We start from the raw sequence: 27,566 nt of genomic DNA on the forward strand, positions 1-27,566 counted from the left end.
CATCTGCAAACCCTGAAGTGAGTTAACAGATATTTTTAATGAATACATAAGTGCTGTGTTTGAAACCAGTATTTTTGACACATCTTATTATCATGTATACAAACTTTACAGATGTTTATTCTCTTATAACCACTGATGCCCCAACCACATAAATATTAATGTCAGACTACAATGTAGCTTCTGAGCAATCTGTTGAATTCAAATCTTCCTGTTGTAGACACGATTTTGGATTGTAAGAAAAAAGTAAGAAGGAATGCCTTTGGAGCCTTATAACCATAGGGGCACTTCATTTGATCAGAAAACCACCAAGAAAAAAAAAACAGATTTCCATTTAAATCAAAGAAGAAAAAAAATCATATCTGATAAAAGTAGATCACATAAGTTTGCATGATGTTGGACCATAAACTCCTTACTGTTCCTCACAAAGAACTTCGGTATATTATCAATGTTCATGTGCTGTGCAAGTTTTCACTGACACTCCCGTAAATCTTTTTCTGAGGCTCATTACAACTCTCACATCATCAAAGGTAGTCTGTTGAGACAGTGACCAAATACTTGTTGGATGGTACCACCCACCTAAAGCACATAACTAAAATACTGACTAGCAGATGTTGCATGACTCACTTACTGTCATCCCAATGTTAAAGCTCAGACAAACTGTCCCCATTAATGTTGTTTCTTGTTTGAAAGAATGATTATCTTTATCTAATTCCATGGCATGTCAAGGCAGTTTTGCTGGTAAACAACTTTAACTTATTTCTGGACAATTTTTTTTGAAGATTAAATGCCCATGGATGTCATTTCTCTTCTAACTGATACCATGGAGTAATTCTCTTTGTATGAAGTTGTGTGACTAACATGAATCAAATTTATGCAGGCCTTTTTTCTGACTTTTTCTTTCTTTTTTTTCTAACATGCTTTTCTTTGCATTCAAGAATACCAAAATGAAAATTTCTCGTTGTAAACAACAGGACCTTTAACCTCTAAATGACGATTCTTATACAATGATAAAAATCTCACCTTAGCAGCATCATCATTTCTTCCAAGGATACCATATACAATTCCCAAGTTCAAATGAGCCACTAGAAAAAGAAAAATATAAAATAAACAATACATACAATTTCTTTTACTCTCTCTCTCTCTTACACCCTATCACCCACATACATCACATCTTGATAAAAAGAGAACACATTAAAAATATTAAGTGAAAGTATTTTCCATTTTTACAAAATGTGGATAACTGATGGTTTAGGGGTGTAAGTGGTAATTGATAGTATAACAGTATGAACCTTAATCAGAACTTTCATGTTACATTGGTGTTTATCAAATAATATTCATACCTAAATAAATTAAGAATAAACAAAATTCTAAAATCCTTCAACTATTTCAATCTTCTTTAATAAATTTTCTTCATCCCCCCTGCCTTTCTCTAACATTAAAGGTCAAATGCCAACCCAAGCATAGAGCTTTTCTTGCAATTTCAATTTGAAATACAAGGGCTCACTTGACCCCTATGTTTTGCCTACCCTCACAAATCTCTGGACATTTCTATTGACACAGTCTAAGTCATGGGGCTGGTATTGTCACATGTGTAAACTGGGGGTTTGACCAGCCTTTGTTCGGACAATGACATGTTAGATGAGGTCATTCCAGATGTCCATTTTCTATGACTGGGTCTACCATAAATAAATGGATGACAAAGAACTGCCAGAATTGGAGACGGCATTGATTTGTGTTTTTACCTTTGGGTTGGCTGTATTCAGTAACCGATTTGAGCTGCACAAACACTTGATATAATTTAAAGGGCAGGTGGGAGGGGTTCTGTATTTGTGTTACATACCAAATATTTTACAAAAGGAAACGTACTACTGCAAAGACATCCCAATGGTGAGGGCATATGCTCACTATCAAATACTAAATCTTCTGCACAAAAACGCAACATCCCAATATCACCCATTGAATAAAAACTAGGATTAACTTGACAGACAATCTGTTCAAATTTTTTCTCAAGAAAAAAATATTCATTATTTTCAACGAATAACAAAAACTGGCTTAACCCCCCTTCCCGACATGTACGCACGCGTAGGCTGCATAATCAAGCCGCCCAGCCTCAAAGGTATCAAGTGGTTCATCTGCAATTCAATCATCTTCCTTCTCAATCATTCATGGCAGTCATTAGCTAACTGTTGCATACATTCATACCATCAACATCACATACAGACGTATCACCTACTTGTCCTTTCAAAAAACATAGACAACAAGTACGCTATGTATATCATTGACTGAGAGACAAGGACACCCATAGAATTATTGATCATTTAAAGAGGGATTCCTTAAAATAAAAAAAAAAATGGTAAACATTGCAATATTCTTTTTTGAAATATATTTTTCTGTAAGTAATGTCCTGATTTATTCCAATCCTTAATTGCTGCATATACTTGAAATGCACACTTACATGAGAGCCTTGGGCGGAACTTTATTGCATTCTGATAACTTATGATGGCATCTTTGTAGCGCTTTTGCTCTTGTAACAAAATACCTCTGAAAATATCACAGAAAGAAGCAAAAAATAAGTTAATATGATGATATAGATAAATCAGCATATTTTGAATAAAACATGATATCCATGATAAGAGTTTCCAGAATCTGGCTTCACAGTGAAAGCTGAGAGGGGATCTAGCAAGTGTGATAACACCATTACAACAGGAAAGGTCCTGTTAAACTGTAAATTTGCATTTGCCCTAGCCTCTCTGATGCATGCATGGATTTTCCAGTCTACTGAGATGGCAGTGGAAATCAAATACCATGAGAACAAGAAGAGCAGGGACAAAAGTGTGACTTGCAATATTTTTTCTCATTAAGCAGACTGGATACAAAAGAAATGAGGACAGGATCAATGCAATATGATCAGTCAATTACACTAGTAGGGATAATGCGGATTGGATCTGAGCCCAGTTTCACAAAATGAAAGCTGAAATTTGGTCTTTACTTAAGAACTGAAAATTTGGGGTATGTTTCAACACAGGACAAATTTTAAGTAGTCCAATAATGTAGAGTAAACATTGGTCTATATCATAAAGTTTCTCACTTTTGTAGAATAGGTGTGATATATTCTCATTTTAGTATCAGCTAGACAACAACTACAAACTGAGTCAACCTGTATCAAAGTAGACTGAAATTTTACTTTTTTAAGCAAAAACCAAATTTTGACTTATGTTTTGCTATGAAATTAGACTCTTATTCTCAGGTCTCACAGAGCTTGACATTGGGAGCCATTTCAACATTTTTTCAACCATCAGAAAGAACTTTTTGCAAGATATATCTATTTCAGTTAATTTATTCATTTCATGCAATTTGCCAAGTCATACAATCCATTTTCCCCCCCGTTTCTTTGCTGCAGATTAGCACCAGAGTTATGACAATGACACATATGACCTACAAATCCAACCTTTTCAGAAATCAATATTACATGGAAAAAGATATAAAATACATGATCTATAAAACCCATTTAGTATTTATAAGCAAAAGCACATCTTATATGCAAATGCCAAGCATCATATATGTGCAAATGCAACATAGAGTTCATGGTAGAAAATTTAAAAGTGGCTGTATTTAAATGTATAACAGGCAGTTTTTCTTCTAACAGTGACGAAGTTCTTAACAGTCCAGGTGCTCCTTAATGGGCACAAATCAACCACAGCTTGTCCACCCTGGTCCGTAGTTACAACAACTTTAATCAAGTTACCATGGGAATGCCCCATGGAAAAGTCATAAAAAAAGTCAAACTTGTAAGGTAGCATATACAGGGCACATATATGTAAAGTTGGTGCCAGGAAAAGTTGTCTTAAGATAATCAAATTAAGTCAAGAGGAAATTTATCCACCCTTTGGGCGAAGTGATCAGAAGGGCATTCTATTCCCAATTTTCACTGGACCTAAACTGTAGGAGCAAAGGTGTGATGTAAATAATTGGTTAGTTGAGATGAGAACAGCAAAAACAAGCCTCCTTGCATAATTTAGTCTTTAAAAAATGCTGTTCACAGTAATCATGCTTTTAAGGAAAAAATAATTTGATGGCATGCTTGTTTTAAAGAATTCAATTGTCTTTCAACATTTAATATCCTACAGAAAGAGAACACACTTGTTTTTCAGGTTTTAATGTCATCATCAATATTCTAAACAAGGTTTTGAGCTATCACAGTAAGCGTTTATAAAAAGGTTTAACACCAATCAACAACAAAATAAACTATACATAAAAATCAGGAATGATCTGTGCATATCCCCGATTTTGAAATCAAACAACAATTGGCAAGCCTTTCTCATTTTTTACAACACAAAACTTAAATACTAAATTAAAAAATCAAGTTATTTGTTAATTCCTTTTCCTGCTATTTTAATGTAAATGTACTAAAAATTTGTTTTCCTAACTTACAGGTTATAGTGGACATCTGCCATATTGCCCCTATGTTGTAATGCTGCAGAATAAGCTTGTTCTGCTTCTTCCACTCTGTTTTGACTGTTGTAAATATTGGCCAAGTTACCCCATGCTGAAAAAAAAAAAATTAAACTACAAATGTTTTAATTCTTAAAAGATATAATTAAATGACAGCTTCTATTAGTTCACCAATAATTTTTGTTTTTAATCTCTATAAGTGAAAAGAAATTGAAAAAAAAAACAAAACATTAAAAAATTTTAAAAGACCATGCCAGCTAAATACTAAACATATTCATTTATATGCACATGATGAAAATTCATAAGCAGATACAAGACAAAAATAATATAAAGTTAACAGGTACCCAATTTTAACATAATTTGAAACAAACAAGGAGATTTTTGAATTTCTTCTCATTCTGAGAAAAGAAAAACACTTAAATGAGTTGTCCTTATATATGTAAAAACCTGCCGACATTCTTTAAAACCTTTCAGACCTTGGACCTTCTAAATCATTCTAATTACTAGTATTTGCGACCAATTTCAATACTGCAACTGCTGCATATACAATTATCATCAACGTGGTTAGTAGAAAACAAGGTTCTAAATCAACATTGGGCCTTGCTTGTCTGGTACTAAATTATCAATGAGGGTAATTTTCCAAGAAAAAAATACAGAAAGGCAATCAATTGAGTTAATTCATGGCTTGTTTTTTTTAGTTTTATTTCCATCTGTTTCTGTGAAATTGATTGCCATGTGAATTTTCCCTCAGGGAAAAAAAAACTTAATCTTGCATTCTCCATACCAATTTTATCCATGGGATTCCTCTGGGGACACTCATTTGCACAAATGAGATCAATGGAATCAGTCTGTTCCAACAAGCTTAGCAGAAATGTAACAAAACTTAACAACTGGTCATAATTCCACCTATATACAGGTCTTATTTTTTATCGAAACAAAAAACAAGTAACTTAACATACAAGTCATGCTATGTACTTACCTTTGGCAGGGTTCACGGAGATTCCAGACTTATATAGCCTCTCTTCCGTCTTCCAATCCTCATTGCGTAAAACAGTTCTTGCGCTAAATGCTAGCAACAAAACCACCAGTAATAAATGCATTGCCCTTCTTTGTCCTTTGTTTTTAATTTTTTTATGTAATAAATAAGCACCTTCTGCCACAAGCATACAAAACCCCATACTGGGAAGATAGAGAACCCTTTCTGCTATCACAAAACCAACATAGAAAAATATGTTTGTTGCTGGGATGAATGGGAAGATCATGGTTGCCATGGATATGATAAGAACATTTAACGTCCTATTTGTAGTAGTGGTTTTAATATTCTGATTATCGTCACTGCTATCTGTGGAGCTGGAGGAGTTTCTTCTGGCGAGTCTATGGCGTTTGTATGCCACTGTTTGTTTAGAATGACTTGTATAATGACTAGATGAACCCCAATGATGAGAAAACCCATTACCATTTGCAGCTGAGGGTTTAGCATCTTGCTTGCCTTGCTGATTTAAATTTTTGACAATTTGACTAGTTGTTACTGCAAGTGCTGCATAAAAGCCAGCAGTCAGTATATTACGGTGGTCTGCCAATGACTCAACCAACGGTATAGACTCCATTGACCAATCAAAACTCAGGATGCTTGGACAAATCAACAACCAGAGATTCACTACTGGCAGATAGAAAAATGTCAGTGTTCGCGTCAGAAAACTGTCTGAGTCTGACGCAGGGTTGTCTGCTGGAGCAAATTCAGGTGGTTTACTGCCCATAAGGTAGATACGAAAGCTAACCAAGCACCCTCCTATTGCTGTCAGTAATGCAAGGCCTTCAAGGAGACTCCTGTACTTTTTCTGCAAAATACAATAATAGATGTTTAGAATGATAAAAAATAATTTAATGCTAACATTTTGGTGTATGTGCATAAATCTTACATCAACATATAACAATATGCAAATTATGGGTAATTGTAAAATTAATTTAATGGCCACATTGCAATACAAAAAAAAAAAAATTTTAAATTAAAATCGATAACAAGAAATGAGCTTGAAAATAACTGGAGAAAATAACACTTTTCATTGGTCATCTTCACATACAGGTGTTGGTGTGGTCAGAAAAATATATAGAGCTATAATATTAAACAGTAAACTGGGCAGATGTTTATGGTTTTAGTGCTCTAAGGAGTTGCTAAATGATTCAAATTAAAGACACCTCAACAGAAAAAGAGTTAAACCAGGCATAAAGCTGCCATTTATTGTCAGAGATTTGTGTTCATCCGCCACAAATTCGGTTAGTGCTCCTATGCCTCTGGGTATAAACACAAAACAAAACTATCCCGGACTTAAACCATGTACATAATCAGCAGACGATTCTCTCCACTTGGTATGACAATTGGATAATGTAGACATCTCCCCACCAGAGAGTAAAATAAATGGTTTATTGAAGGTGCTGGGAAGTCGTGGCCAAACACATTATTGATATTCAACTAACCAAACTGAAATTGCATAACATCTTATTTTCATTCCTCTTGCCATATAGATCGCATTAATTCTCCGTTAGTTATTGCTGGAGAAGAGGCCCAACAAAGAGTGACCCATGAACAATAGGGGGTTAAACGTTTCCTTGCTCCTTGATTCTTACCTTCATGGACAATTTGACTCATTATCCAGAGTTCAGAAGCTGACAGTTAATTTGTAGCTTCTAAATAGTGGCAACATGACATGAATTAAAGTCACATATGTATGTATTAAAAGGTGTACACATTACCACATCAAACAAATACCGCCACTTAAACAGTACTTAGGACTAAGAATTTTATGCAACTGACTGTATAATGATCTATAATTCCCAAGTTGTGGTGAGTTTCTATGAATACTATTGCCTTTGTGATGAATTGTGACATGCTCACTGATCTAGAGAAGTATTCTAACATGATTCATGTGTTACTTTCATGAAACTGAATAATACATTAACAGTACTTAAAGGCACTTGAAAATCAGTCTTAACATAAAGCGTGTTGCATAATACATTTTGGCTGCATCTTGAGAAACACATAAATTAGCTGTGGAAACATCATCTTTGTTATGTTTTTGGAGAGTTACTAAGTTTGAAAGTTCCCAGTTTTATATTATACAGGTGGAGTTGCCTTTTCATCTTTAATATGATAAATGAATATTTTAAACATACATTTCAGATTTTGCCACTAATCTTCAGGATAAATCCGCCTTTTTTGGCATTCAGCAAGGGAACTTCATGAAATTTAGACCTTTCAACTTACAAACTGACATGTAGTGGCAGAACAATTGTTGGAAAATTTTTACATGGCTGTTAACCGCTCACATCAAAGACTAATGTGCTTTCTTTATTTCCTTCATAAAAAGATCCTTGCCTACTCACTCCCAATTGTCATTATATAAGTAACAATGGAAGCCGTGTGAGATAAGACTAAATGACAGATTCTCAACCTGAGCATGTGTGTTTATGTGTAACACTGCTCCTGTGCAAAGTAATGAAGAGGATGAACTGTGCAACAACAAAAAAATATTATTTAAAAAAAATTTCAGGAAAAAATTAAACTGTGCAACCATTATTCAGAAGTCTTACCATGAAAAATGACATATTACATAAAAGGTATTTCTTAAGAGCAAAATCCTTTTTTAAATTTGAGGTAGGGGGCCAGTGCAGAAAAGTCATGCATTTGAAAATTGAGCCGAAGTGATAGAACATGTAGGTTTATCCCCTTTGTAGACTTAGAATGACAGGGATATCACTAACATGCTTCAGGTGAATGATAAATGAGCAAGGGAATTAGAAAAAATTAATAAAAAAGTTTGCAATGGTTTATGTTGGCAACAAATCACTCTCAAACTTGTCAATGACGTGTTTACAAGGGCTGGGGATTACATGAAACACATCTCCACATTGATCTACTTAAACTTCAAGCAAACACCATAATTCTTGAATTATTTATATATAGCTTCACTCAGGAGGGATATGAGAATTGTATTGCATATAATTTATAACCATTTGTTGACAGCAGATCATATACTAATGCTTTATCTAAAACTCGGTGAAAACTTCCCCCTGTCTTCATCACAGACCTGTTTTCATGCTTCTCTTCCATCTGTTCACTTCAAAAATGGACAATCATGGTGGTGAAACAGCTTCTCAGAGTTGTGTCAATAAAAATCGCTTATAATTTATGAAGTTATTTGGAATGAACATAAAAGATTTTTTGACAACTGCACAGGTGTCGCGTAATTCTGACAACAGGTAAGACAAAACAATGGAGCAGGTTTCAGCCACAGGCCATAGAGCTATACATGCAACAAACCTTCCACAGAATAGAGCTGACGCATTTGCCCATCATCTCGTGATTAGTGTCAGGTTTGATGACAAATCACAACCATGGCACCATGCTCCTTCTTAGTGACCTCTCATAAAAACTTGTTTTTTCCTTTTTTAACACTACACTATAATGATGTGCCTTAAAATTCAGCAAAGTGTGAGATAAAGTAATGGGTAATGCAGAAAACCTTTCTTTAAACCAGAGACAAGTTTTCTACAGCAATTCATAAGACTCATTTAGATTAGGGTATTTCTCAAAAATTGATATCTTCAGATGAAAAAATTCACAAGTTCGTTTTATAGTTCAAAGTTCAAAAAGGGAAATGAAAAGAGACCCAACGTCTCAATCAATTTAGAAAAGTGCCATAGACCGCAGTTTCCAGGTGCCATGAAAAAAAAAAAACAAAGAAAAATTCTGGGCTGCAACTGGACAACATGCTGAGAAATCAATGGGGAAACAATGGGAACTAAATTTAATGCACAAGTCTCTATCATTGTTGTCTCATACACAGTCTTTTATACAATAAACTGACTTTTTAAAATCTCACTGTCAACTGGATATCATGGTATTGTATTCCCTATGAAATGGTTAGAACTTGTAAGGTGTTAAGTTATATAATTCACATAGTATCGTATGGTTATCAATAAATATACTGTCAAGTTTATACAGATTATCAATCAGGCAACACTTGAAAAAAATAAATAAAAGCAGAATATCTATCCATTTTTCATTTAGCAGAGGAGGGAGTTTTGACGTGAAGGAGAAATGCCTTTGTAGGCTAAGTACTTTGAACTCTCAAGAATTTGTTTTGTGATAATCTTCAAACAATTAAGCAACATGTACCTCACAGCCTCATCTTTATTGAATGATTTCAAGAGGCCACACTTACCACAGATAGGACTAGAGATAGATCACACACTCGCATACGATGCTGTATGAACATGTCATAAACTGCACAGACGGCCAGTACAGTGACTCCCTGCTCTTTAGTCAGCATACTGGAAGCAGTAAATATGGCCACTAGGAACATGGACAGCCATTTCCGTGACTGTGCGTCATCCTCAGGGTTGCAAAACTGCCATGACTTGTCCCTGTACTTGCAAAATCTTTGATAGCAAAGAAATGCCAGCAGGAAAAACAAACTGGCTCCCACATCTGCACGTCCCACAACACCAGCCACTGCCTCTGTGTGGATGGGGTGGGTTGCAAATAAAAGTCCTGCTAGAATTGTGGGAAACGTCCTTCGTAAGAAGCATTTTGCAAAGTATGTGTACAGTCCTGTAACAGCTACATGTAATAATACATTGCCTATGTGGTAACCCCTTGGATTCAGGCCGTCCAGGTAATAGTTAAGCCTGAAGGACAGGACACACAGGGGACGGTACGACTTGTGTGAACCACTGTGTGTGAGAGGAGTTCCCCAGAAGTCATCCAAGAACAGGTTCCACACAGGGGTCTGTGGTAACAGGTCCTGGTTCTTCTGGATGGCACGACTGCAATACAGAGAAAATGTTCAATAAAACATTATAGTTATAAATAGTTATATTTTCAAACATATCAATTAAAATTTTCTTATTTCGTGACATAATTATGTGGTGAACAAATCATGAATGAAAAATGCTGAAATTCAACTGAACTCATTATAAGCACAATGAATTCTATTAATCAGAAATCAAAATGAACTCGTATCAATAATAATGTAGTTAAGTCTTGGTTAAAATGAAAATACTTATTCTACAGGTTTTTAAAAGTAAATACTATATATAAAAAGACTAATTCCAATTTAATTGTTTTTCTTTGAATGATTGATTACAAAATATATTGAATTGTCAACTCATGGACTATGTGATAAAGTGGATCGGATTTCTTTAAATGCACTTTTAATTTAATTCTAAGACAACTTAACAATTGTAGGGTACACTTTTTGTAATGTTTGGCAGTTGAGAATGTTTTTTAAACACTTTTTTCTCACTTTCCAGATTCTTTTAATATTCCAGCAGAGTGCATGTTCTTACTTATCAAAAGTTAAACTTAATAAAAACTTAGAGGAAAAGTCAACATGTTATTAGTAGGCGAGAAGATCAGAGATATCTCTTAGTTTACCAGGTGAAAAAGGTTAGACTCATGGGGGTCCTGTGGTCTTTCTCAGACAGGATTAACTTCAATTCACCTAACAGTTGATCAAATATTTGTTACACTTATATTCCTCTTGCTGGAATGGAACTTTTAACTTTCTCTCTATTTTGATGTCTCTGTCATGATAATTCAGGTAAACAGTGGGCTGCCTGAGGCTTTGTGCTAGAATAAACCGACATAGGATGCTGCGTCTTAATTACATTTAGACAGCTCTCTACTTTCAACTTTTCCATTTGCTTAGGTTGCTAAGTCCTGTAAAGAGACCTTTTCTTTGTTGACATCCAGCCCTATACTCAGTCTCTCTACTTTATGCTAATGTTGGTTAAATATGTATTTGGGATCCATTTGCTCATGTAAGCTAACATATTTTCAGGTTTTTGTTTACTGGCATAATTACCACAAACCCGTCTTTATGGCCAAAACAAACAATGCAAAAAAGTTAAATGGTCCTGGGAGAAAGCTGTCAATTTAAGAACAGGAAGCTTGCTTGAAACACATAGTGAAACTGACGCAGCTTTTCTCAAACAATTGTTTCTAATGCACTTTGTTTCACAATATTCTATTTCTACTCTACTAACAACAAAATGTCAAAATCTATCTGTTAAAAACATAGCACAGCAGTACAGTAATCCCATAATCAAGTAAAATATATTTCTAGGATTTAGAAAAAGTTTTCTAGCAGAATCAACAGCATACATTTTATTTCATCTAACAAAAATAGGAAAAATATCAGCATGTGTTCCTTAAACTGGGTTGGTCAAGATTATACCTTTCTCTTATTAAACACGAGGATTAATAATCTGTACTTCTATCTTTCTTATCCCCCCATGCGACATCAATTCCATCGTCTTTGTTATGAAATAGCTGTTAAACCCTAACAGAGGATCCCGCATAGCGTAAAGTGAGGCTATAGACAGGTGAAGCACTAATCTCTACTGAGATAAACCCTGGGTTTGCAAACATTGTCCTAAGAGCTTTTGATATGGTATACGGAATTCAACAATAAAAATTTGATTGAAATGAATAAATTTTGAAAGTTATCAAAAGTAGTAGCAGTGGAGTTCAGGGATACAAAACGGCTGATGGGAAATAACACAAATCCGATTTATACTTTCTGGACTATTAGCAATTTTTGACAATCATACAATCTTAAATAGTCAAAATGGTTGCACAATAAGTAAGAAATAACGGTCACTCAATGCCTTCTTTAAAGCATTTCAAATTTAGGAACACAAGTTTGTAATCAACAACATATATTTAAAAGTAAAAATATATAAATGTACTAGTACCGGTATATACAGTGTAAAAAAATCATAAAAAAAGAAAACATAGTAGATTAGAAAAAGTGCCATTCTTTATTTTTGTGCTCTCACACTGTTATATCCAGATAGTGTGTAGTATTTGACAGACGCTGGTGTGATTCAAACTGATATACTCTGGGTATACGTACATGTACTTATGGTGAATAAAATGAATACTACTGAGCTAGCACTGAAATAATTCAAAAAGATGCAAAGAAGTGAAAAATACCAGACTTCCAATGATTAAAGAATAACAAGGAGAGCAGTAACATAATACAGAATAAGAACAAGACGAGTAAATCTATATTCTGTGTCTCTGCTGGAGATATTTCCAGCAGGATGGTCTCATGGAGCACCCAAGGTCTGGAAATGTGGGAACCAAGGATTTTTACCTGTCTATCCATAAGGACCCAACTTAATCTGTTGTATGATAGTCAAAAAAATATATAGAGAAGATCCCTCAACTGGGATTATATTTCTAATTGTATCATAGTTAGGTATGAAAAAAAAAAAGGAGAAAAAAGCGGCACTGTACGAGTGCCAGTTTCTTTGCAACAGTGCACATTAAAAGAAAGATGGCAATTTCAACTGACTATAGCCGTCAAATCAAGTTAGCATAATTATGTCAACGAATAATTGCTGATCGGGTCTTATTCCTGAATGTGCTGTCAAAATAACTCATCCATTTTTTACTCATTTTCCAAAATTAATGAGGCATTTTCCTTTCGTTCTGAGCCATCTGCTCAACAATAACTTCACCTCATTATTGGGGCATCAAGGCAATGGAGCAGACATATGGGATGTCTCTACACACTCAGCATCTAGACTGCCAGACTCGTACTTGTCAGAAGACAATCAAGCAATGGTGAAGAACATGCTTAAAAAGACGTGAAACAACTTTACTTCTGGATGAAAATGCGCGGTAATGGTCTGCAATACAGATTATTCATGCAGAATACCTGCCACTAACAACCAACATTATGTCTGTTCGTCCACTACTAAAAAGAGATTAACAAATGGTTGGTTTTCAAACTCAACTTTATAGCGTAAATCAGATGGTGGGTTGACAAACACGGGAATTGGTAATTTCAGCCAAAATTTTCAGCCAAGACTGCACATCCAAAACCCAATATTCAATGCTGCTGGGCAAACTTTGCTCTCAGTGTGTTGGATCACTGGACAATGGAAGGTGTTGGTATGGGAAATTGAAAATGAGGAGCAAATATTGAATCATAACTTGTTTATTCTGTGAGAAAGCCCCTATACATGAACCCATTGATCACAGCTGGCAAGAAAGGTGGGGGCCGTCAACCGTCCAAAAGGCAAACAGCAGTAAGAAGTGTTAGAAAATTGCATTTTTCTGCATCAAAAAAGTCAATCCCTTCACCTAGGTGGACCTTTGACCACTCAATGGCGCCACTTTAAGCTCAAACCAAACACAGCTCTTCAATTGAAAGTGCTTATTTTTCAATAGAGATATTGACTCAGGTACGAACCGAGTCTTCTCTTCACCTGTGCAAAAAAATAAGCCATCATTTGAACACCCCTTGAGGCATAGGTATTTATAGAGAAATTTCCCTTTGTTCAGCAGAATAACCCTGTGGTGTTGTTATGGCAGGGGAGGCATGTCTTGGAAGGAAAATTTTCTCCGCAAATTATCCTTTTTTGGCCTCTGGTGCTGTATCACTGTGTATTGTTCCTTGTCACGTTAAAAATACAAAGCTGCCCTTTTCACCCATCTACCGTGTCTCCAGTAGCTTTCTGGGCATACATATAGTTGGGAACTGGTAGACAGTCTTGATACGCACACCTGCCTGGAATGTGCGGCACCCTGAAGAAAAGTCAAAAGTGCTCTTGTGCACTTCAGCATGAGTCAATTTAGTATGAAAACAAGGTTTTGGATGTGATAATACAACTTTTAACCTTAGTGATGTATTGAGACTGGCTCAAAAACAAACTCTTCGCCACTAAACCTCTTTGCCTCCAAAATCATGTCTAAGTTGGTTTTGGAAAATAATCATACTTTTCACTGACTGTTAAGTGCATTAAGAATAAATTTCTGTGACCCAACAATTCTAAGATGGTTTTACACAAGTACACATATGTAAAAACTTTATCACAAATGCAGAATAATGTCACTGATAAATGTGTCAGGAAATAAATTAAGAACAAAAGAAAAATTTTATGCATGCAAAAAGATTTATATTGACCTACTGTGTCCTGAAACACAAAGTCAACTGTTGTCATTTCCTTTTTCAATCTTTTAAAAATCATCTTTTACCTCTTTGAAATGATTTAAATCATTTTGAAAAAAAAAAAAAACTACCAATGTTGTTATAAAAAGAGGTGATCCCTCACAGTCTCTAAAATTGTGAAACTGCAGCACAATGACATTGTCAGTATAACTCCCCACCACAAGAAAACAGGGCAATTTATCCCTCAAACTGCCACATTCAATTTCCACTTGGTGCAATACTGGACATACTGCTCACTGGTCAGACACGTTAATAGCACTCTGATGAGGGGGTAATGAATACTTAATAGCAGAGTAATCTCTACCTGGAAGGAAGCCTTTCAAATTCTGCTGGGCTCACTGGGAAAGGTGGTAAGATTGCCTGTCATGTGACATAACAAGTCTGTCTGAAGGCCACAAATAATTTCCCATGAGGATCGATTCCCTGTCCTTCAAATTATTCGACACTGTTTGATGTGTTAATCAATGAAAATCTGATATGCCCACCATTCACTCATGTTATGACATATTGGAGGTGTCTATCAACACCAATCTAAAACTACATATGGCCATTCTTGACTTAAACAGAAGTCATACATGGTTAGCTTTGTTTATTTTCATGGACATATTGCCTAGGAGACATTGAATGAAACACCACATTGGCTTTAAAACAAAAAACCTCAAGACCTACATCCAAAAAAGAATGGCATCAGTCATTGAGAGGGGGAGATAAAGTAAATCGGTCTACCAAGCTGGGCTGACAACACCCAAACAAAGCAGTCAAAGTTTCAATTTAAGTTTTCAACAGTGGATCAGTTACAAGTGACAATCACACAGGGGGGCTTCCAGCAGTACAGGGATCCCAAAAAGACAAGGCCATTGGCCATTGGGGAGGGGTTCAAATATCTTTGTAATAATGGCCAGCACAATGCCCCACCTCTATTGACTTCTCAGGTAATTTTTATACTTGCTTTCTCTGCTTGTGGAAGGACAAATACTGACTATACACACACCACAATCTGGGATTTCCACACCAGTGCCCAATCTGAGATGGGTCAAAAATGCTGTCTAACATCCCAGAATGTAGGCTGTGAACTCTGCCCCAGAGGTTACAGGGTTCTGACCCGTACCTACAGACACTATTAGACAAATTACTCAAGTATACTAAAGGACTCCTCAAGTCAAACCATTAAATATTGAGTTTTTACAAAAGGACTGGGGAACCAACATCCACAGCTGCCTTTTAAATAAATCTCATTTTAATTTGCTCATAAAACAAACTACCAGAAGAACATGCTACTGGAAACTAGAGTTAACACCTATTAATGTCAAATTAGCAGGAGTTATTTCTCAAAATGTGTGTTGCTACACAAGGCAACAACTTTCACAAAAAATCAAATCCTGGCAGATGCACTTGTGGACAAATTTTGAGAGAGAGAGAGAGAGAGAGAGAGAGAGAGGGCAGAATAAGCAGACTCCCACTACAAGTGTTATTAATTCAGAGAGTTTGATTTTTTTAAGCTAGAAAGTGACTCGGAATGTCATGCTGGTGTTGTTTGGTTTCACATGGCAAAAGCATTCAATTCAGAAGTTGACTTTTTTTTTAAATTCCACACACTCCTGTACTAAAACTCCCATTCCTGATTATACATAGGCACAAGGCAAGGACAGAGGAACTCTGCATGGTTCTTCCTCTACAGGACAACAGAGATGTCACTCCCTCTGGCACCACTTAAATTAATGACATTTTTAACCTCACAAATGACATTTTCAAACTGATCAAAATTCCATGAAAGAGCTAATTACAAAGTTAAAAATACATTTTATTCAGAACCAAAATATTTCTGTTCATTATGTTTATGTAAAAAAAATCCAATCTTTACAAAAAAAATCAGCCTACATTTATTCACTACAGAAGAAATTCCATTTTCAAATTTTTAATAAAAATGTTTTAAACAAGGATCAGTGCAGATTTAGTCAAGAATATACTTAGCAATAATATTGCTGGTATATCTGACTTTACTTAATAACTTAAAAGGAAACTTATTTTTGAGATAACTATATGCCAACTGGTGATGTAAAAAAATATGAAGAGGGCAATTTGTCTATTTCTTATTATATCTGGCAGAGTAAAAAAAAAAAAAAAAAAAAAAAAAAAAAAAAAAAAAAAATCAACATGTAAGTCCTGTACAGCAGCCTGTTTCGACCATCCAAAGCTTTTAGTAAGAGATGAGAATCCTCCCACGTTTTCTGACTCCAAGCCCCATACAACTCAATTTACAAATAAAACAAAAGTCTGTAGTCATGTGCAGTAACCTCTAGCAGGTTGAAAGTTTCAGTTCAAAATTGTATTATAGAGAGCCCACTCTGATTACTGACATCTGATGAAATAAACTCCACACAAAAAACAGATGGTGAGGTCTATGGACCACTAAAATCCATGATTAGAAACCTGAAAAGAGAAATCCCTAGATCCAAAATGAACCTACCCCAGGCAAAGAACTGTGACGTGGATTTCAAATAATCTTATCCAATAAAAGATGATTTCAAAAGAACAAAAATTTACAGGATCCACTGACATGAAATTTGAGAAAATAGTTATGATATTCTATCTGATAAAGACTTGCTCATAGGTCAGGCACTGCATCATCAAATGCCCTTTGATGAGGGTTGAAGTTCTCACTGCATACTAATGCAATACAAATCAATCACACCAGTGCAAGTCTGACTCTGCTTCAGAAATTTCAGGTTCATCTTATATATACAAGCAGACACCTTATTTGGATCTTTGGAATTTTACATTTTGTACAGCTAACAGCCTTGAACATGACAGCCAGCACGTTCAAAACGTATTCTCTTGTGAAAATAGTCTGTCTTTTAATATTGCATTTTGATTTATATATGAGCTTCTGCAAATGTCCCCAGCACATTTCTCTATGCAAACGAACTCTTTCTCATTAAATTTAACACACAGCAAAAGTTGAAAATAAATTTTGTTTTACATTTATTTTAAGATTTCAAAGGAAGAGGTATAATTTTTTTTTTTGCCAAAACAAAGCATTTTTGTGGCTGATTATCTTAAAATGGTTTTAGTATTTGTTATGCTTACAATATCGTATTTTCATGCATTGATAAAGGAAGATCCTGTTTGGAGACTTAAAAATGCCTAAGAGATTGCAGTGAATTCCATTCAGGACCGACAGAATTTTTGAACTAATACCTATTTAAAAATCTGGGTATTGTTTAATACAGTTGTTGGAGTATTTCTCAACACATCTTTGTCGGACACCTAGTGCTCCTAAAAAGTGATTCATGCAAACCTTTTTTTGCAGCTGCATAAACTTTAAAAAACAAAGATCATGATGAAATGATGGTATTTATTAGAGAGAATTGAATTGATCAAAGTTTTTGCTTAACCTCTGCCACTAAATGACGTGAATTTATAAAGTACACCACAAAAACAACACAGGATTATTATGCTAAAAAATGGTATATCTTTCTAATTGCTTGCCTTTCATTATGAGGAAATCTGGTTTGCAGCTGTGTTGTCTCTAATAGATTTTACGTGAGGAGAAGAACTGGTGCCTTCACAAAAAAGAACTTGAAAAAATAATTTTCTTAAGGGAAAACGTCCTTCGTGCAAATCCTCATGAACTTCTTCCTTTACTTCAGACATGTTTAGATATCTTTTTCTACTGAGATAACAACACAGTCAAAGAAAAATACATTTTGCACTCAAGGGAAAACTACCATATCCTGACGTGGTCCAGATGTCCCAGGCTTTCTGCCCTTTACATTTAGGTGCATGTGGAAACCCACGTCAGCAGTGCCAGAGAATCATTCACTTACACACGTAACACCCTTCATAACACTCTGTCAAACTGCACAACACTTGTACAGACCATGGTGTATATGTGAATTTGTTCTTGCAGCCTCATGAAAGTCAGATTAATTAATTCATTGATTTCTTTCTTCTAATGCTGTTATGATAAATTAGGTTATATCTGTGATGGTATAACACCACAGTATTAACTCCTGGTATTAACTTTAAAACCTTCCACAATGGTAAGATTCTTAAAGAGTTTTAACCAATATGTGATTCCCAACCTATCAATGTTTTGAACTGGCTATTGATAAAACACTAAATCTTTTATATCCCAAATATCTATAATGTATTTTAAATTTTATGACCAGGTCTAGATTCAATCTGAAATCTCACAGCATTATTAGATCTTATTACAATCGCAAATTTCTTTCTGATCTGACATATGAACCAACAGACTGGAGGGCAGAGATTTCAGTAATCTCCTAACAACCACCCTTGGAAGAACAATTGATCTGGGATATTGATTCTGTTGGCTGAAGTAATGGCCGAACAACTGATCTTAAAATCTAGTGTCTGTCCAGTAATGGCAGGTAGTGAAGGCCAGACTGGACTAGACTTACAACCTACACACTCAGTTCCATTCAGAGTTGATGTAATGGCACAAGTGGGTACTAATGTCTTCACACTTGAATGCTATGATAGCTACATTAGTTATCATAAACTCAGGTCTACTTCTTACAGGGATTATGGCACCAAATGAGACCAATACCTGGAGGGACTATTTTTTCCTATAAGGAAAGGTGTAGGGATCATCTTAGACAGTCTCTGGTGCCATACTGTACCAGATGACAAATTGCAGTCATTTTTGCTAATAGCCTCCTCTGTCTGATCTAGTAAGTTAAACGGCAATTATTCATCTAAAAAAATCACGCCCGTCTTCATTGCCACAATATATTAAAATATATGAAAAAGTCTACAAGTTATTCATCACTTCAATACAATACAATACTAATGAAATTTTAGAACCTATAAAACAAGTTAGTTTATGAAAAAAAAAAAGTGCTATTTGTGTCTCAAAATTGGTTTTGTATATGTGGGGGGAAATGCATACTATAAATTTAAGACAGAGGTATTTTTTATCCAACCAATGATAAACTGACAAAAAAAAAATTAATGAAATGTTGCAAATTGCTAAAAGCCAAAGTAAATTATCTTGAGCATTTGGTAAACACATTATATGATAAAAAAGAAGTCACATGCATTCAATCTATTTTCCTATAAAGAGAAGAAAGAAATCAGATGCAAAATTTATAAATCCTGCTGTTTATGTTGTGATTTTGAATACATTGCACATTGGCATCCATTATTCTGGCTTTCTGTTCATGATGTTGCATTTAAATAACTGCAATTTTCTGCTTTATTCTGCAATTTAATATACTGCATGAGAAATGCTAATTTAAAAATACATTGTATTCAAATGCAATTTTATAAGATACACAATGCTGACGTCTTTCCATTAGACACTGACACAGAAAAATACACAAAACCACTGTGTCTGTTTGTAAAAAAGTTAACATGCCAAACCAGGGTTTGAATGCAAGGAAATTTCCAACCTTGGTGTTCATCTTCTTTACTTATTTCAGTGGCCTCCTACCTGTAGTATTTATTATTTCAAGACTCAACTCACTTAAGATTTCCATTTCCTAAATGAGCTATCTAGTAATGATAGTAGCCAAGACCAGGGCTACCTAAGAGTTCACTTTACCTCCTGTGTTGGGTTAATCTCTGCCTTCTAGCCTGGCATCCATACAAACCTTGATAGGAAATATTTGCCACAGGATTAACTCCTTTTATTTCCTATCACCTCTGTTCACAGTATTGTTTCTGGATGACTGACATGTTTGGATAAACACAGGTTTCATGGACTCCCTATCATTTACTTCACTGGACAAAAAATAAACAAACCATAGACTGAAAGTTCATCTGCAATTATGTAATGCACTTTTTGTTCAAATAATTTTGTTCAAAAATATCAATTTTGGCTCCTTTTTATCACATTATCACAAACTAGGTCTCTCTTAGATAGAGAAAAAATTTAAATCCAACATCTTCTATTGTTCTATCAATGAAATTTCTCAAAGCTGTATTAATGGCAACGGCTAGGATTCTACATAATTTTTAATGCAGTGACATAATTTCACCTAAAATATCAAAGATTCTCCAACTTTACACTACATTCCAGCTCAGTAGCTTACAATGATTATTTTATATCAAGACAGGCAAACATCCCAGTAACAGGTTGTCACTGCTATCCGGACGGAGAAAGACAACACAACATGGTGGGGACTCAGCAAACCATCAAATTAAACTATTTATGATATGCATCTAGTATATTATTAGTTCTGCTAGGGTAAAGTAGAAGCACCTCCATGCAGTGGTTAAGATGGTGTGATAAAACCTAACAGAAGACTGTTGCATGGTAGAACTGATTACAGCTGTGACATAGCACACCTGTATCTTTTAAAGCATGATTTAACTACAGTTAAATGTTTAAAATAATTTTTGATTGTTCTCTGCAAAACAGACATCAAAAACAAAAAATGTGTGGTGAAAATATAAACCAGTACTAACTATATTATGTAACAATACCAGTACTTTTCTCCATTTGTTTTCCAGAAAAAGTGCTTCAAGGTATTTATAAAATAGATATATTTTAACCTATTAAAATCATTACAATATTCAGTTTTAGGAATTAATATATGGGAATGTCTTTTCAGCCGGAAAATTGAAATTGTCTTAACAAAAATTAATAACTTTGTCCTATATTGGTCCCTGGGGAGTAAAAGAGTACGAAATTCAATATGCTTCCAAATACATATCTCAGGCATAGTGGAAAGAGATTTTCAATGTATGCATATCTGCAATAGCAACACTTAAAATTAGAAATGTGATTCATTTCTTCATAAAAGGTTAAAGTATGTAGCCACTTTCTGGGTTCAATTTTTCAATTTGCTTCACTTAGAGGTGGCATGGCCTGACACATGGCAGGCAAAAGAGACTAAAGCCCTACCAGTAAAGGGTCAGTTGTTTTACAAATTAAAAAATTTGAGATAACACATGCATATCATTTTAACCAATCCAGGAAGGTCACCTTTTGATGACCTCTGCTTCAGCTGACCACTTCATGATACCAATGTATTAATTTTATTTTATTGGTGGCTCTTTAAAAAATAAAAAAAGGAAAAGGCTGAGTTAAAAAAACAAAAACATCATTCAACAAAATATTTTTGTTCCCTAAAAATAATAACAACCTTCAACATGGTTAAAAAGCTGCAATTTCAAATAGTTTCTGTTTTCTCCAACAATTACGCAGACAGTACTTAAATATACAATGACATACATGGAAATAACAAAGACAAATGGACTGAGCATGCCACTAAATCTGATGTAAAACAAAGAGGACCCATAATCTATTACAGGGTACCTTACAAAGCGAGCCCAGAGTTTCACCTCTCAGCTCTTTACCTCAGCATGACAGGTAAAAAATTTAATAGGGATATTGCATGTTAGGAAGAAATGAAGAGCAGAGAACAGGTCTGATGGATCCGCCGCCAGTCTTGGCAATGGTTATGTAGAACATGGCGGACTATACTCAATTATGTTTTACTGATAAAGGTCAAGCAGCTAGTGGCCTGGCATTAATGCTGTGATGGAATAAATTTTTAACCCAAGGCTCAAAGGTTGAAGAAAAAGGGTGGAAAGTGTGTGGTGTGTTGACAAATAACCTAAATATAAAAGTAATTTATCATCCAAAAACTAAATTAAAACTAAGGTAAAAGCAATGCATACAGGGAATGAATAATTTCATTTAAAATGTACACTTTCATCCATAAAAACATATTCCATAATTTCTAAAATTTCACTAAGTTAGTATGTGACTGTCAGCTAAATATATCCTCAAAGGAAGTGCAAATAGGTAGCTTTTTGTTAGATTTTTTTCTTCCAATATTTTTCTTTCAGGCTCCCATGATGTGAACTTTTCTATTTAGCAGGTGAAAGGGTCAGACTGAGACAGTCAACAGTCCACAGTCGCAGCCCAGCTCACGTCATCAGCCATGACACTAATCGACTCTTCTACACGTCAAAATGTTAAAATATATTGCTTCAATTTAATCTGGGGATGGTTGTTACTGATAAAATCGGGTACCCTTAACACCAATATTGATAAGGGTTTTGGGGAATGAAATGCAGGGAGGTCTAGTGAGCAAACAGCACTATTGTAATCTGGTCATTAGCATTATGTGTTATCGTGTAATTCAACCATATTGAAAATAACGTGAATCTAAATGAATAAAATGTTATATCAACAAGGATTTGCCACAGCATGGCGGATTATACTGCCTTACAGCATATTATCAAGACTGTTCATCAAAAGTATGATAAATCTCCAGAAAATCAGCCACAGACGCTGGTAGACTTATGCTTTGATAGTTTTAGCGCCTTGACAAAAGCATTTTACACAGCGTTTACTCAAGCAGAAGCCTGAACACAAACACACCAACAACAAATTATTCTAAACCATTTGGCACTGAAAGGAACACAAGGGACCCTTAAAAGTTGGTCACAATAAAGGTCTCCACAAATGTGGCTTCCTGTATAACCAGCCTGCCTCTGCAGTCACCAGTCACCAAACAGTTAATGCAATGTTTGTGAAGAAATATTTGACAAATTTTCAAACAAGTATTCCATTTACCTAAGACAAGGGAGACCTGGTTGGAGAAAAGACAACCAATCAAATTGTAACCCTGTTCAAACTCTGTCTGTATTTTTAATATTTCACCGTAATCCTGTGATGGTTTTCCACTGTAAGAAGAGAAGCCTCAGCAAACAGCCTTATGTGTGACATGTTTGCTTATTCCCTGGGGTGAAGATTTGGGCAGGGAAAAAGTATTGGTTACCTGTTCTTCTTTACATCTTCAGTTTGTTGGATATATTGAGGGATCTTGTGCACATTTAGGAGACAAATAAAATTGTTTATATCTTAAAGGTTAAAAACACATATCTGTGATAAAAATATTATAAAAAAATTATTTCGTGAATTGAAAGTGCCTTATAAAAATATCTTGTGGGTAAAACGGACTTGATTTTCCTTTCACATGTTTAATTAAAACTCTGATTTTGTACATTTATATTTTTCTTTTGTATTTTATATTCAACTTGTGACTGCCATTAATAGCACCTTAAGTGGTAACATGTTGCTATTCCGAATTAAACAAAATACATATGTAAAATGAAAACAAAGTAACCAGATTTTTTAATGCACTGAAAAATCTATAAAATTTTCCTTTGCTGTACTTTCAGTCGGATTAGAAATCCTCATCTTTTTACCCTCATTCAATGGGGAAGATCTTATCATTTCACTGTGGGGAAATCCCAAGCGCGAGTGCCGCTCAGTGTTTACAAGCGAGATAAATATTTCACCTAAACTCGATTAGCGCCAGGTAAACTTGGTCAAAGAGGCCAGGAATCAAACATGCATTATCAAGTAATACGATTTCGATCGCTGCGATATAGTTACCAACAGTAGTGGTAGTGACAGTTTCTTTTAACCTTTAAACTACATTAACACTGCGACAAAATGGGTCAAAACTCGCACTGCTTTTCTAGTACATTTCATGACTGACAATCTGAGAGAACGATCAAACAACTCCAACATACCTGTCATCATACGCAAAATCTGCGTCGAATGTGTTCAGGTACAGCAGCAAAGCCACTGCACATGGTAAAGCCAATTTCTTCTCCATCCTACCATTCTCGGCACTTTTCCAGTCAGTCCATCCTCTCCAACGTGCCTGCTCAATGAATGACCTACTACGCAGCCTCATACATGTTTTCATATGTAAATCCGGGCACTTGCAATCAATTACGCGTGCGCTGTCTCGGCGTGGATTTGTTTACATTCGGCTTTTGTCATGCTGAAGAAAATAAACTCCTCGCGCTAATAGCCTTGAAATTAGCTCTGTTGTAACTGTCGATATTTGACTACCACTGGCTTTATGAAGACGTTTGTGCAATATTTATTGACCACTCCACCATACAAGGTTTCCCGTCAGTCGATTTTTGTGAGTTTGTTAGTTGAGTTAACAGACGCACCTTAGTCGGTCACCGCTCTCTTGGAAATGACCCAAAATATGCGCCTTATCGTCAACTGGCCTACAGTGGAAGTAAAACAGTTTATACAAATTATTTCATTAATTAAGCGATAAATAAAATATTTTATCAACAAACAAATAAAAATATAATAAAACAATTTGCGAGGTTCACTGATCCATTAGCTTTCATTTTTCAATTATGAAAAAAAAAGCATGGGTGTTATAACGAAATAAAGGGAAAAACAATTTAAAGTAGTCTCCATGGATCAAGTGAAACATACATTTAAATAATTTAAAAAATCTACGAACGAACATGCTTATCTGACTGATTTTTAAACTCATGAGACTTATAAAAAATCAAAGTAGCTATAAAGCCGATGAAAAAGGACACCTTGTTGATGTTAAAATGCCGTAAGCAAGGGTCCTGTTATTGTCAGTTTCTTTGACTCTTGACTGCATTTGTCCTCCAGTTTCTTCGAGGTAAAATTGAACATAAAAGAAACTAGCTGGTGGCCGTTGGTACAGTGCTATTTGCCGCGCTTGACTGTTTCACTTGTGCCTCAAGAAGTGGAGTAATTCATTTATAAATGCCCATCCCCGCAGGTAAAGGTTTAAGTTCCCCGGCAAGCGTTTATTGTGGGACTTACGACGGTTATTTTTTGGCACATTCGTTCCGCTCCGCCTCCCTCATACTCAAGGTGTCAACAGACTGTGGACTGATTGGTGAAAATAGAGACGGGCTATTATTGCCATTATCTTCACAGCCACAAGCTATGCCCACCAATCATTTTTATTGTTCAAATACAAAGCTCGGTGAGATATGACTCGTCAACAGAAGGACGTGATTACATTTATTTCTGGGGGGAAATAGTTTTAATGAAACTTAAGAAACCATCCTCTCCGCATTTGTTATATCAAGTCGGCGACGACGCAAAAATCTTACCTTTGCGTTCGCTGAATATTTCACGAATAAAATGTATCTCAAACTACCGCTTGATACCATCATTTATCTTTTTTTCATATTCAGCCCTATGTGATGCACCTCAATAACTCGCCGTATGCGGTATATGCAGTTTTATGTCGCATATTTTTTCTTTCGTGATGCCAAAGTTTCTAAACGAATCGCTCTTCGTTTGTTTCATTTATTACTCGCAACAGCGTAATAATCGCGAAACAGGCGAAAGAAAAATAACACAAACTGCGTGAGAAAAGATCAGAAGTCGCCGTCATTGCCAATTTTTGAAGCTTCAACAAGACCCTAAATTGTTTGGAGATGATTAACAGGCCATCAGGCAGAAGTTAACGATTTATTTCCAAAAGAAACATGGTAGATGCATCCAGCTGAAAAGCATGTTAATCCATATGCAAAACAAAATCAGTAAGGGTAAACAGAAGTAGTGACCAAGAAGCTTCAAGCACCTAATTTGTGCACGCAAACAGAACTCTTGTAGATAACGTCTGGGAAAGAGTTAGTCGCTACTACAGGCTTCGAAGAATTTCTACTAGACACCGCTCATTTCCGACCAAATTCTTGAAAATTGTCTACGGATGTCCTCTTCTGAGAATGAAATTAATTTTAGATAGATCGAAACAAAGAGAATACGAGCAATTCAACAAATGTGTCCCAATGTTATTGTCATTTCTAAATTGTATTAGGTACATATTTTCTTTGCCTTAGGTTTGACAAAGCGAGATAACGGGAAATGGTTTCGATCTCATTGTCAAATTGCGCGCAAAGACTTATATCAAAGACTTTTAATTTCGAAAACTCCACAAAATTTCCATCTCCCGTGATCTGCCTCGTCACCGAATGCCGCCTCCCACAAAGTATCTAGAAATAAAAGAACCTTTTGTAAACAAATGATAAAATGAAATTTCACATAAAAAGCACATTCTGTAAATAAGCCTGAAGAAACACAAAATAACGTAAACGGTTAACAAAAGGTATATCCCTAATTTCGCTGAAGAAGAAAAGGGGCGGCTGAGACGATATCACGATAGATCCTGTCTAAAGAATGCACATTATCCTAAACGCAACCCCAAAATGATCTCCGTTGCTCTACGTAGTACATTTCCATTCTCTTTAATAGACAGAGAGCATCATATTAAAACTATCACTTTCCCCATCCCATTAAAACATAGGGAAGGAAACTTAAATTGCCATTATCTTAACAAAGGCATCTCTTTATATCCGACTAAAAGTGACAAAAGATAAAAAGTGGCAGATACTTTAACGGTATTTCGATTTGTGTTTTAACACAAGACTGCCGAAGCGAACTCGGCTGGAAACTCCGGGAGTCCAAATGCATGTCAAATTAAAAAAGTAAAACGCAGGTAAATCATCAGTCTGGCGCCCAAAGAAGACTTTAAAGTCCGTAGTATTGTAAAGAACTAATAACGTTTATTACTTATCCCAGTCTACGGTCTTCGATTTTTTAAACTACTTGGCAGCCTATTACCCCCGTCGGGAAAATATTTTTTTCTATTATGAAATCTTAACGTTTTTGATCTTTTTGAAGACCCGACTTTAAAGAATTATATTTCTAAATAAAAGCACTGCATCAGCCACAAACCCTGTCTCTTCAAAGAACTCCGCTCAAATATAAAAAATGTGCCTCATAATTATTTCCTCATAAAATGGATAATTCACGTAAAATAGATTTTTTGCGAACAATACCTAGTATGGATTATTTGAAACCCAAACGATATTCAGGTAAACTCCATCTTAAATACATAAATAAAACAGTAAAAATCTTTCCCCAAAATGATCAAATTGCCAGGAAAACGCCAATTAGATTTTATTTCATTTTGACTTTAATCTTTTAACAGTAGAACATACGCTTGCATTGCTGCAGTTACAGGACATTCTTCCCTATTTTACTTGGCCTAAAAATAGGGGAATTAAAGATTTTTTGCACAGGAGAGTAAATTTCGCTCTCTGGTTAGATGGAATAATAACATAATGACATTAATAAGCTTTTTAACTCGTCAAAATCCCGAAGGACAGCTGGCAAGAATGGATTTTTTACACTGATAAAAATCCACAAATTATCCAAACAGTCAGAAAATGATCGATTTTACCGCTGAGAGATGGGTGCAAAACTCCCAAATATTGGCGATGAAGCAAGAAAAA

General features: G+C 35.3%; 1 protein-coding gene across 1 annotated transcript in view; it reads right to left on the minus strand.

The window, feature by feature from the left end:
- LOC106178796 (protein O-mannosyl-transferase TMTC2) overlaps positions 1-25,036 on the minus strand; it is a 29,336-nt gene extending 4,300 nt beyond the window's left edge. The window contains exons 1-7 of the mRNA XM_013562146.3: positions 24,825-25,036; positions 24,000-24,494; positions 9,675-10,278; positions 5,432-6,290; positions 4,432-4,546; positions 2,456-2,541; positions 1,021-1,082 (exon numbers count right to left, since the gene is read on the minus strand). Of these exons, the coding sequence (XP_013417600.2) occupies positions 1,021-1,082; positions 2,456-2,541; positions 4,432-4,546; positions 5,432-6,290; positions 9,675-10,278; positions 24,000-24,178 (1,905 nt within the window). The 5' untranslated portion in view covers positions 24,179-24,494; positions 24,825-25,036. The remainder of the gene's footprint in view (positions 1-1,020; positions 1,083-2,455; positions 2,542-4,431; positions 4,547-5,431; positions 6,291-9,674; positions 10,279-23,999; positions 24,495-24,824) is intronic.
- Between the last annotated feature and the right edge of the window lie 2,530 nt (positions 25,037-27,566).

The sequence above is a fragment of the Lingula anatina genome, chromosome 1 (genome assembly GCF_051362555.1).
Source record: "Lingula anatina isolate TDL-2025a chromosome 1, LinAna3.0, whole genome shotgun sequence".
In the NCBI taxonomy this organism is placed as follows: domain Eukaryota; kingdom Metazoa; phylum Brachiopoda; class Lingulata; order Lingulida; family Lingulidae; genus Lingula; species Lingula anatina.